General features: G+C 51.8%; 5 protein-coding genes across 5 annotated transcripts; 4 read left to right on the forward strand and 1 right to left on the reverse strand.

The window, feature by feature from the left end:
• Positions 1-551: 551 nt before the first annotated feature.
• CHIB1 (Endochitinase B1) lies at positions 552-1,850 on the forward strand (the record flags this gene model as incomplete). Its single annotated transcript, XM_044827618.1, has 3 exons — positions 552-601; positions 651-752; positions 803-1,850. The coding sequence occupies 3 exons, from the start codon at positions 552-554 to the stop codon at positions 1,848-1,850; spliced, it is 1,200 nt and encodes a 399-aa protein (XP_044678212.1).
• A 372-nt stretch (positions 1,851-2,222) lies between these two features.
• J7337_010032 (uncharacterized protein) lies at positions 2,223-3,869 on the forward strand (the record flags this gene model as incomplete). The annotated part of the gene is made up of 3 exons (XM_044827619.1): positions 2,223-2,392; positions 2,455-3,577; positions 3,627-3,869. The coding sequence occupies 3 exons, from the start codon at positions 2,223-2,225 to the stop codon at positions 3,867-3,869; spliced, it is 1,536 nt and encodes a 511-aa protein (XP_044678213.1).
• A 2,247-nt stretch (positions 3,870-6,116) lies between these two features.
• RPS26 (40S ribosomal protein S26) lies at positions 6,117-6,868 on the forward strand (the record flags this gene model as incomplete). The annotated part of the gene is made up of 4 exons (XM_044827620.1): positions 6,117-6,139; positions 6,296-6,423; positions 6,484-6,586; positions 6,769-6,868. 4 exons carry the CDS (start codon positions 6,117-6,119, stop codon positions 6,866-6,868), a joined length of 354 nt encoding a protein of 117 aa, XP_044678214.1.
• A 784-nt stretch (positions 6,869-7,652) lies between these two features.
• On the reverse strand, positions 7,653-9,328 carry J7337_010034 (uncharacterized protein; the record flags this gene model as incomplete). Its single annotated transcript, XM_044827621.1, has 2 exons — positions 7,653-7,701; positions 7,734-9,328. The coding sequence occupies 2 exons, from the start codon at positions 9,326-9,328 to the stop codon at positions 7,653-7,655; spliced, it is 1,644 nt and encodes a 547-aa protein (XP_044678215.1).
• Positions 9,329-9,875: 547 nt separating this feature from the next.
• J7337_010035 (uncharacterized protein) lies at positions 9,876-11,522 on the forward strand (the record flags this gene model as incomplete). Its single annotated transcript, XM_044827622.1, has 2 exons — positions 9,876-10,391; positions 10,497-11,522. 2 exons carry the CDS (start codon positions 9,876-9,878, stop codon positions 11,520-11,522), a joined length of 1,542 nt encoding a protein of 513 aa, XP_044678216.1.
• Between the last annotated feature and the right edge of the window lie 902 nt (positions 11,523-12,424).

Genomic DNA, 12,424 nt, shown 5'->3' on the forward strand with positions numbered 1-12,424 from the left:
AAAGACTTGAGATCTTCAACGAACATGTCAAAAACAACTCGTCAGAGATCCGCTATCATCACCCTATAGATGTCTAATCTTTTTAGTCACTAAGCGTTGAGTTTCTCGGTTTTTCTTACCCATCCAGCCAGGTACACAGCCGCACTGCCACGATTTAGCACCGCCACTCTTGGCCACTCAGACCCCAGAGCAAGTCAAGCCGCAGATGACGACGCAAAAACATGGATTGGAAGTTGGACATGAAGAGCTGAAACTGGTCAGTGAATTGCTGAGTAAGAGGCTTGGATGCCTCCATGTTTCTTATATCTGACTATTTGTTTGCTCCATCCTCAAAACCTCATCAAATCACTTCATTATTCACTTGTTCTTTGAAGCTGAAGTGATTCCCCACATTCAGCCCCTCCAACTGCCCCTCCATCATCACGGATATTCCACAGAGACAACGAGCTGGGCATTGTATCTGGTCAAGTGTCCTTCTTATAGCCTCTGTTCTCACTGCATTAATCGCAGTATTTTTACCAAATACTTTAACGTCTATTACTTCAGCCAAAATGGGTGGTGGTCCTGAAGGTTTCCGCACCGTCGCTTACTTTGTCAACTGGTATGAAACTACCCTGTATCGAGACATTGAACCCAGCTAATGAGAACAGGGCCATTTATGCCCGACAGCATCGTCCTCAAGATCTTCCTGTCGAGAACCTCACACATGTTCTCTACTCATTCGCCAATGTCCGAAGCGACTCTGGCGAAGTGTAAGTCACCCCCAACTCTCATTTTATTATAGCCCCACTAACATGATCAGCCATCTCACCGACTCATGGGCCGATACCGACATTCATTGGGACGGCGACTCCTGGAATGACCAAGGCACCAATTTATACGGTTGCATGAAGCAGCTCAATCTCCTCAAGCGTCGTAACCGCAATCTCAAGGTTCTTCTCAGTGTTGGAGGATGGACCTACAGCAGCAACTTCAAGGCTCCTGCCAGCACACCCCAAGGACGCGATACCTTCGCCAAGAGCTGCGTTGACCTTCTCAAGAACCTCGGATTTGACGGCATCGACATTGATTGGGAGTATCCTCAGAACGCAGATGAGGCTAGAGACTATGTTGAGCTACTTGCTGCTGTTCGACGGGAGATGGATGCTTATGCCCAGACTCTAAGCCAGCCTTATCATTTCGAACTGACCGTTGCTTGTCCCGCTGGCGCGACAAACTTCCAAAAGCTTGACATCCGCGGCATGGATCGATATCTCGATTTCTGGAACCTCATGGCCTACGATTATGCTGGATCTTGGGACTCTGTTGCTGGCCACCAGGCGAATCTGTACCCATCCCAGGACAACCCCCAATCGACACCCTTCTCGACATCCGCTGCCATTGACTTCTACGTTCGCAGCGGCGTGTCCCCTGGAAAGATTGTTCTTGGCATGCCCCTCTACGGCCGAGCTTTCCAGAACACCGACGGTCCAGGCCGACCCTACCAAGGCACCGGTGAAGGAACCTGGGAGGCCGGTGTCCACGACTACAAGAAACTTCCACTCGAGGGCGCTACAGAGTATGGGGACAGGGCATGCTGCGCAAGCTACTGCTACAACCCCCAGACACGAACCATGGTCACATACGACACGCCGCGAGTTGCGTGGGACAAGGCTGAGTATGTCAAGAAGTGGAAGCTCGGCGGTGCAATGTGGTGGGAGAGCAGTGCAGACAAAACTGGCGATCAGAGCTTGATCACGACGGTTGTGAATGGGTTTGGTGGACAGGGTGCGCTCATGAGGCAGGATAATTGCATTGAGTATCCTGCGACCAAGTATGATAACTTGCGAAATGGGTTCCCAGACAATTGAGGCGAAGTGGACTTGGTGGGTCAAGGAGTAAGATGAGCGTTGGTGTTGACTGAACGCTCACTTACAATGAAACAACATAACATAAGTAAACGAACAGTATGAATAAATCACGGCCTCAAGAAGAATAAGTAAGACACAGTAACAAGTTTACAAGTACTTTTGCGTGCTTCACCATAAGGTCTCATCGAACTGATGCAGCCAGACCATCCACGTGACCGTTCACTAGCCACACCAGCCTCAACTGGTCCGTGCGCAAGCTGCCAGAAAATTTCCACCTGGAAAAAAAGTGTGAAAATCTTAAGTCTCAAGCCATCACCAAACCCATTCGACGCGGAATCATTCCCAATTGCGGCACCGGCAGGGAACGACAAGATGTCGCACATCGACTACGCTCTATACGAATCGCCCGTGGGCTATGCCCTCTTCAAGGTGGTGCATCAGCAGGATGCCGTGGGCCTGAAATTGAAGGAGACTCAGGCCGCCACCAACGACCTCGCCAAGTTCGGCAAGATGGTCAAGCTGGCCAACTTCAGCCCTTTCAGGTATTTGAAACTTCGGGTGTGCGATGCTGATGGATGCGCGATAACTGACACTTCAAAAAAAGGGGTCACGTCGAGGCTCTTGAGAATATTAACCTCGTCACTGAGGGTATCGTCTCGGACTACCTCAAGTCTGTCCTCGAACTCAACCTCCCCCAGACCAGCGGCAAGAAGACTAAGGTCGTCCTTGGTGTCTCCGAGAAGAACCTTGCTGGCGCGATCAAGAGCCTCTTCCCCGGCCTCGAGTGCGAGACCGCCGATACCTCTGACATCGTCGGCGACGTTATTCGCGGTATCCGACTCCACGCCGACAAGCTTCTAGGCGGACTCAAGTACGGCGATGTTGAGAAGGCCGGTCTGGGTATGGGCCACGCCTACTCCCGTGCCAAGGTCAAGTTCAGCGTCACCCGCAACGACAACCACATCATCCAGGCTAGCGCGACCATCGACTTCCAGGACAAGGGCGTCAACCAGTTCTTCATGCGCGTTCGCGAGTGGTACGGATGGCACTTCCCTGAGCTGATCAAGATTGTCTCCGACAACTACACCTACTGCAAGCTTGTTCTGGCCATTGGCGACAAGAAGAGCTTGAACGATGACAAGCTCCACGACATTGCCGCCCTCGTTGGTGAGGACGGTGAGAAGGCCCAGGCCATCATTGACGCCGCCAAGGTCTCCATGGGTCTCGATATCTCTGCTGCTGATCTCGAGATTGTCCACGGCTTCGCTGAGGCTGTCGTCAAGCAGGCCGACAACCGCAAGTCCACCTCCGCCTACCTCGAGAAGAAGATGTCCGACATCGCCCCCAACCTGCAGACCCTCATTGGCACTCCCGTTGCCGCCCGCCTCATCTCTCACGCTGGTTCTCTGACCAATCTCTCCAAGTACCCTGCCTCTACTCTCCAGATTCTCGGTGCCGAGAAGGCTCTTTTCCGTGCTCTCAAGACCAAGAGCAACACCCCCAAGTACGGTCTCATCTACCACAGCAGCTTCATTGGCAAGGCTGGTCCCAAGAACAAGGGTCGCATCTCTCGATACCTCGCCAACAAGTGCAGTATGGCCAGTCGTATCGACAACTTCTCCGAGGAGCCCTCAACCCGCTTCGGTGAGGCTCTCAAGCAGCAAGTCGAGGACCGATTAGAGTTCTACGCCACTGGCAAGAAGCCCGCCAAGAACACCGATGTCATGGTATGTGTAGTCGAAGTCCAATGACTGATCAATGCTAACTATTTTACAGAAGGGTGTTATGGACCTCCTCGACGACGGTGACAATGCTGGCTCCGACGAGGAGATGGCTGACGCTCCTGAGCCCGAGACCAAGAAGTCCAAGAAAGACAAGAAGGAGAAGAAGGAAAAGAAAGAGAAGAAGGACAAGAAGGAGAAGCGCAAGAGGGATGAGGAGGATGCCGAGCCCGTAAAGGACGATGGCGAGAAGAAAAAGAAGAAGAAGAGAAAGTCCAAGGCTGCGGATGACGAGTAGAGCTCTTCCTATTGTTTGAGAGCGTCTGGTTTATGCTGTCTTCTCGACAGAGCGTTCCAGGAACACGGATAATGGGAGATGCATCTTCAGTCATGATAGACGTTGCGCAAGGGCAAGTCGGATTCTGGTTCAACGACTCCCGCCCCAGCAAGAACCTCCTTGCGCGGAGTCTCACGACTCGCTCCCAACAGAAGACGCCATTCCCGAACAGGGCGGCGAAAAAGCAATGGGATGGTGGCGGGACTTTTGCGTCCAGGGCCCTTGCGCAACTGTTTGAGGAGTTTTTGTAGGATCTTGATCTCTGGCTTATGGCTTTTGGGCGTTTGAGGGCATTTGGCTTTGATTGTAAAAGACTGTTTTTCACTACGAGGGAAAACTCATACCCTTTGTTTACAAAAACATGCAAATCCACTGAAGACTGCGTTTGTCGTGATTGGGAGTGTGAATGTAGGCCATTGACAGTTGTGCGTGTATGCTATCATGATGTTGATGAAGACAGCATGGTCAGTGGTGTACAAAAAGACTGACTGAGTAGAGCAGCTGATTGAGTGACATTCTTGTTGACTTTCGTATGCTATCCGAGGCCTTCTGCTGTGCTCTCGACTCATCCTTGTCCGATCGCTTGGTGTTGACGCCGCGCCCCACCAGGGCAAACGAGGCTCTGGCGAGATGAAAATTTCACCGGTGGACACCAAGAAATTCATGCGAGGCTGCGAAATTCAACAGATAAGAACTGGTATGAATGAGCGATTACAAGGGTCTTGGCAATTTTGCACTGCGTTTGGAGCGTTACAGAGCAAGTCTTGATAGGAGCGCACAAATGATACCAGAGCTGCGAATTCTGGTGAAGGTTTAAGTGGCAAATCACCATGACCGGCAGACACACATATTCAGATACAAGCAGTCACAGGGGAGAACAGGTTGTGTGATTTAACAAGTTTGTCGTCTCAATCAAGCATGCATTATCTCAGAAACCGGATGTGCTTTATGCTACAAAAGCCCGTCAACGCCCATTTTTGGCACCCAATCCGATCCGTCATCAATCCCAATTCAAGTCCCTTGGTCATGCATTTATTGCTTGTCGAAGACGTAGGTAAGGTGGCAGCGACCGCAGTACTGGCGGTCCTGCATGGCAGCCATGAAGACACCAGCGCCGCACTAAAGAGTCAGTCAGTCTCGACCTTGATATCATAGAAGAGAGAGGGTGCTTACAGTGTCGGCGGGGCACTCGCGTCGAAGTCGCTCGATCTTGCCATCAGAGTCGACCTTGTAGTACTTGAGGACAGCCAGCTTGGTCTTCTTGCGCTTGTGCTTGATCTTCTTGGGGGTGGTGTAGACCTTCTTCTTGCGCTTCTTGGCCATACCACCGCGGAGGCGGAGGACCAGGTGGAGGGTGGACTCCTTCTGGATGTTGTAGTCGCTCAGGGTGCGGCCATCCTCGAGCTGCTTGCCAGCGAAGATGAGGCGCTGCTGGTCAGGGGGGATGCCCTCCTTGTCCTGGATCTTGGACTTGACGTTGTCGATGGTGTCGGAAGACTCCACCTCAAGGGTGATCGTCTTCCCCGTGAGGGTCTTGACGAAAATCTGCATCTTGCCTAACTGAGACGGTTAGAATCGAGGTTCCCAAGTGTGAAGCATCCGGCTGCTGGCGGAAGAGTGTTGTCTCGTTTTGTTTTGTGCGACATCTCGAGTTTTTTCTTCTCGAAGATGAACGGCGTAGCTCAAAGTCGATAAAAAAGCGTCGAGTGTGCGCGCAAAGAGAGCATTGCGATATTCGAAAATGAACAAAAGAGCAATCCTCAAGTGAAAGGCAATGAAGCCCTCACAGAGACGGGTATTTGCAGCATCTTTCAGACGTACCTCGACAATAAAGAACTTATTGCCTTCCTAAGCAATCCTCAGATGGTGCGAATTGGGGTTGAAGAAGATCGACTTTTGGTGGAGGGCAACGCCCGCTCAGAAATTACAACCAGTCCATCCAGTGGAGTCTGGTCACATGATTCAGGGTTTTCACTTTTTGGTGCGGTGGATCCCGCTGACCTCAGCGTCTGCAGGCTTTTGCCGCTTGCGAGATCCTGGAGTGCTTTGCCCTAGCCAGCTGCCCACCAAACCAACCCCGAAAAAGTGGACTGGCCCTCAAACGTCAATCGACTAAACGCACATTTCAAGAGAGCGCCTCTTCTTCTTCTTTTCCTTTTCTCTTCACTTGCGTGGACCTGAATATTTACATCCCCAGCAACCGTCAAAATGGTCAAGAAGAGAAAGAACAAGTACGACTTCCCCATTCCCTTCGCCTGCAATCGCATATCGCACACCGTCATCGCCGACGGAGACGAAACAACACCAACTGTCGCCACGATGATGCTCGACAACGATTGAACGGCTCAACCTCACACTTGAACAAGTTGCTAACAAACCTTTTACAGCGGCCGAAACAAGAAGGGCCGCGGCCACGTCAAGCCCATCCGATGCAGCAACTGCTCGCGATGCACCCCCAAGGACAAGGCGATCAAGAGATTCACCATCCGCAACATGGTTGAGTCTGCTGCTATTCGTACGTATTTCTTGACTCCTCGCTTCGCTCGATGAACTCTCGCTTACAATTTAATTACAGGTGACATCTCGGATGCCTCCGTCTTCGCGGAGTACACCGTGCCCAAGATGTACCTGAAGCTGCAGTACTGCGTCTCTTGCGCCATTCACGGCAAGATTGTCCGGTACGTTGTCCTCCCCGGGAGTGTGACAACTGCGCCCTGGTTGCGTATGTGCTTCAGATGAGCCTTGGAGTACTTTTATTCATGTTCATCATGAAGACCATACACACTCCCTGCGCAGTTGATGCCCACATACTCCCAGTACGTTCTTCCCCAGACCCTTGAAGCTGACCAGAATGTTATAGCGTCCGATCCGTCGTTGGCCGACGCAACCGTGCCCCTCCCCCTCGCGTCCGCTACAACAAGGACGGCAAGAAGATCGTCCCTACTGCCCCTAAGGCTTAAGTGGTGGGTTGATGTGTCTTGTCTTGGGATGGAGTCCGGTTATGATAGCATCATTCAAAAAAATAACGGATGGGATGAATACCTTTGGGATTATGAGTCTAAGAGATTCCAAAATTCAATCGGACGACGTTTGATGTCCACACGTCATTGACAAACATCTGCTTGTTCCTCTATTTACTCTGTGTGATTGATGTGACTGTCTTGGCTTTGATGTTGAATGTATGTGACTGAGTGTCACGTCGCTTCCAATGACCTGTTGTGAATGTGCGTCGACGTGATCCCATTGCGTCGTCTGTCATTAGGCTTGTCTTGCTGGTATGCTATGTCCCAATTGACTGTAAGATTTGGCGCTTTCTATTGCCTTGTGTGTATCTGAATATCACTCGGAAGCCGTCTGTTTTATTTGACGTGATCGAAGTGCTGGTCATGAATTGTGGTGAACTCTTGGAGCTGATGTGAGGTTATGCTCAAACTCAAAATGGCATTTCTACGATGATCAATTCACTGAGCACCGTTTATTGAACGTTGAAAATCAATTGGACATTAAATAAATTCCCCAAACAAGTCGACGATGTCTAGATAAGATTATTCAACGAATTACTCCCCATTGCGTTGCTGATTGCTCTCTCAATAATATACACCCAATCTACCCTAAAACCCTCCATCAAACTGCTGCACCAAATCAGTCCCATTCTCCGAACAAGCAAACGCATCAACACAAACACCCCCACCACAACAACTCCCTGTCAAGCACAAATACCCATCCCCGCAATCCCCATCAGCTTCACAACTCCCCTTGTAATTCGTACACTCCGTCCACTCGAACGCGATCCCTACACCCGCTGCGCTCTTACCGCAGACGCACCCTGTGCCGGGGATGATGGCGTCGCGTGGATACGAACATGTAGCGCCTTCTCCCTCTGCGACAGCGCTGTTGGGGCAGCAGGCGATGCGTGATGAGTCTTGGACTGTGATGTTGTAGGGTTTTGTTGTCTCGGGGGCCCAGTTGAGGGTTGTTATGGCGGGGATGCTTGTTGCGCCGGCGATGAGGGTTAGGTTGAGGGGGATTTCGTCCTCGTGGAGGGATTGACAGATGTCGTTTTCGAAATTCCGGTGGGTGTTGTATACGTCGATGTAATCTTTCAACGCGCCCTGTGAAGTCTCCGTGTTCTTGGTGAAGATTGCTCCGAGAGCTTGCCAGAGTTGAGTGTACGCCACTACAGCCGCATCAGCCTCTTGCTTGGCTCGATCGCTGGACAGACCCTGATTTGCAAGGTCCTTGCGAAGCTGTTCAGGATCAACGATGTCTTGCCCTGATTCTTCAAGAGTCGTGACAACAGTGGACAAGTCTGGACATGCACCACCGAATGGATCTGTGCTGATGAAGTCGACGACCTTGTTCTTGATAGCCAACTGACACCTCAAAGATCCAGACTCAGATCCCGGGAACGTACACTCAAAGTCCCAACGACCAGTCTCATCGTCAACAGCGACATCCGCACAGACTGTATCACCTACAAGAAGCTGAGGATACTGTCTGACCGACCTGTCAACGGGGTTCCCGCATTGGTCATGCAGGTACAGAACCTGGCTGAAGTCCAAGTCTTCGGCGCGCTTGCGTTTGAGCGCAGCACATTGTACACCCGCCAAGTCGGCAATCTGCTCGTACATATCGTCAATCGAGATGGATATGTCGTACGTGCAGTTACTCCCCGAGAAGTGAATCCCATCAGCATCAAGCGTGACCAAATACCCATTGGGATCAACGACTGAAAGACGTCCACGATGAGAAATGTCGACATAGAGGATCCCGCCTTGTTCATCACGAACAGTGAGATATAGCGGATTAACGCCATCTTTCTCAAACTCAACAGACTCAATGTACGGAATGGGGATTGAGACGTTGTCTTCTCGGAGTCTGGCGTTGTACAGCAACGCTCGACGGGTCGAATCACCATCTGGGTTGGGGAGAGTGTAGCATGTTTCTTGCGAGATGGCGGCGGTGCGTGTAACGTGGGTGAAGTTGGCGGCGGGGAACTCGGGGACGCCAGTTGTTGTTGCGTTACTACCTGGTGACGCGGGACCGTTGGAGGCGTCGGACGTTGAAGTTGCAGCCACAGGACTCGAGAAGGATGTAACGGTTCCAGTACTCCCAGGTGCAGAGCCCGTTGTGTCACCGCTTGGGACAGCACTTTTGCTAACGGTAGTGCTGGTGACTTCGGTTGAGACTGTTGGAAAGGGTAGAGTTGGGATTTCAGAGGTTGGTACACTGATTGTTGGGAGGGAGACGATGCCTGAGATGGATGATGTGATGTTCCAGCCAACACCGCTGCTCTGAGAACTGGTAAAATCTTCTGACTCTGTCGGAAGAGTCACAATTGAACCAGTCTCAGAGGAGCTGACAGTCGCAACAGAGCTAGAACCCTCAGATTCTGCAGTTGTTGTGTTCCAACCAGACATCACCGTGTCACTTCGGGCCGACTCTGACGTTTCTTGAGATACTGTCGGCAAAGATACACTTGAGGATGGAACCAGCGATGACGTCCCAGCTTGCGATAAACTGATCGTCGAGACGGAGACATTGCCTCCAGGCGTAGAAGTGGTGCCATTCCAGCTCGGAACTGCGCTGCTTCCCGGCACCGAGTTTGCTCCACTCCCAGGCTTAGTTGTGATCGACTCACTCGGCAGCGGCAGTGTTGGGAACGGCAACGTCCCACCTCGAGTTATACTGATTGACGGTATAGTGAAGTTAACTCCTGGTACAGTAGTGCTGTTCCGATTTGGGAACTCATTCCCGCTAGTCTCTGGGCCTGTTGCGAAAGTATCGCTTGGGAAAGGCTGAGTTGGAAACGGGACAAAGGTTTGCGACGGGGATATACTGATGGTCGGTATAGTCACGTTGCCACCGGATGGTAAAGCAGTGTTGTTCCAGCTTAGCGAGACACTGCTACCCGATGCTGCTTCAGCTGATGAGAATTGACTCGGCAGTGATACCGTAGGAAATGGTATGAAGGATTCGCTGGATGTACTGACGGTTGGTACTGAGGTGTTACCGCCAGGAGGTACAGATGTGGTGTTCCAGCTCGGAGAGACTCTGCTCGTTGACGCTGCTTCCTCCGAGGATGATGAACCTGGAAGTGATATCGTCGGGAACGGGACAATGGATCCGCTGGAGGTGCTGGAAGTCGGTATCGAGGTATTGCCACCTGAAGGCAGAGAAGTGGTGTTCCAACTTGGAGGCAAACTGCTCCCTGTTGTAGCCTCTGCTGAGGACGAGAGACTCGGTAATGATACCGTTGGAAATGGCACAAATGACCCACTCGAGGTGCTTATAGTTGGTACCGATACATTGCCACCTGATGGGAGGGAGGTACTATTCCAACTTGGGCCCAGGCTGCTACCAGAAGTGATATCTGTTGAAGAGGGTTTCGCTGAAGTCGAAGCACTGAGTGTCGGCAACGAGTTGTTACCGCCAGGAGGAAGAGCGGTACTGTTCCAGCTCGGACCGACACTGCTCCCTGAAGTGAGCACCCCCGAAGACGTTGGAAAAGGCACCAAGGTCCCGCTGGAAGGGTGAGTTACCGGCACCGACGTGTTTCCCCCAGAAGGAAGAGAAGTGCTATTCCAGCTTGGTCCGAAGCTACTCCCCGAGCTTCCTTGGCTTGGTATTGACAAGGTTGGAAACGGAACGAATGTGCCACTCGAGATGCTGACTGTCGGTACCGAGCCATTCCCTCTCGATGTGGTACCATTCCAACTTGGACCTACACTCCCACTTGATGAACCGCCAGAGCCTGCAGAAACCGAGGCCGTTGGGAATGGCACGAAAGTTTCGCTGAAGATACTGACCGTAGGGACTGAGCCATTACCCCCAGAAACGGATGTAGTACCATTCCACCCTGGACCGACGCTTCTACTTGGCGAAAGGCCAGAGCTCGCGGATTCTGAAGCTGTTGGGAACGGCATAGTGATCGTTGGAAACGAACCATTTCTTCCGTCAGAGGTGGTGTTCCAATTTGGAGCCGCGCTGCCACTCGACGAACCCCCTGGGTTTGTGAGGTCTGAAGCTGTTGGGAATGGGATGAAACTTCCACTTGAGAGACTGACAGTTGGAATCGAACGATTCCCTGTAGGAGCCAAAGTCGTGTTCCAAGCTGGACCTACACTCCCACCTGTCATCCCAGAACCAGTGGTCACAGACACTGTAGCGCCCGAATCAGTAGGGAGAGGCCCTGTCCCAGAAATATTGCCGCTAGGGGCAGTAACACTCGAGCTCCACCCCGTCAAACGTGTACCACTCTGCACAGGACTCGACGTCGAGATACCAGGAACCGACCACGGTAGCGAATTGCTTGTAGTGCCAGATCTTGTCACTCCAGATGAATGGGTCGATGCTTGTGATGTTACACTTTGGGTGCCATTGCCAGACGGTGAAGTAGATGCTTGGTCTTCGCTTGAGAAGGATGCTGAGAAGGGACCTTGGGTATCCCCTGGTGACTCTGTGGTGGTGTTCCATGAAGCTGCTGAATTTGATCCTGTGAGGCTCTCGCTGACTGTTCCTGTAGTTGGATTGCTACTGTTGGCGTACGATGTCCTTGGAGTATCTCCTGTCGTCTCTCTCACTGTCGTCTCCGCACCAGACGCTGCAGTCTGATTCCACGACCCTTCAGTCGTCGAATACACTCCTTCAGTAGTAGTCTCAGCATACGTCCCCGACCCAGGCTGTCCCACCGACGCCTCCATCGAATCCGAATACCTCCTCGTCCTAGACTCCGTAGTGCTCAAACTCGCACTCGTCACAATACACTCACACTGCAACTCATAAGCAATCATCCAAACTCATCGCAAACGACTCACATATGAAGCTATCCTCGTCTGATTATACCTCACATACTCCACAGGCGTACTATATCCCGCACCGCAATGATTCCCCTCTAGAACACTAGAACAAAATTCGCCATCATCTTGAATAAGCGACGAGTAAAGATCATCATGCGGACACGCAATCGACTCGTTCCAGTTTGCAGGAAAAGCAGTGACCAAGTGAACGACGAGGGGGAGTAGCATCAACATGATACGTAAAACGAGTGTATAGCGATGAGCGAGAATAGCTGAAGCTTGGCTTGATTGTAGGCGTTACTTATAGGACGTACAGCAGCCATATCCATATCGAGGCCGCCCACGTATAATCTGCCGAGACACAACATCGTGACGTGCAAGACACATGCAGAGCCGAGAAAGACCGGCACTTGGGTGCGTGGTACGGCATCGACGGCTGCGAGATCGAAGGGGCGCGGGTGCATGCAGGGGTTCGCTTGGGGATCCTTAATGTCCCAGGTCTTCAGGTCTAGACGCGCTCGGCGACACGGGAGTTGGTTCCTGGATCGTGGGACGCGAGTGTGATACGAAGGGAGGGCGGGGTTCAGGTTGAGTCTTTCTCGCGGTCATAAAGATGAGTGAGGGTGACGTGGCATGTGAATATTAGCTGGACACAATGGGAGTGAATGAAGTGAGTCGAGGAGAGGTCAAAAATGGGGGATATCAGAAAACACCAAA

The sequence above is a fragment of the Fusarium musae genome, chromosome 7 (genome assembly GCF_019915245.1).
Source record: "Fusarium musae strain F31 chromosome 7, whole genome shotgun sequence".
Classification (NCBI taxonomy): domain Eukaryota; kingdom Fungi; phylum Ascomycota; class Sordariomycetes; order Hypocreales; family Nectriaceae; genus Fusarium; species Fusarium musae.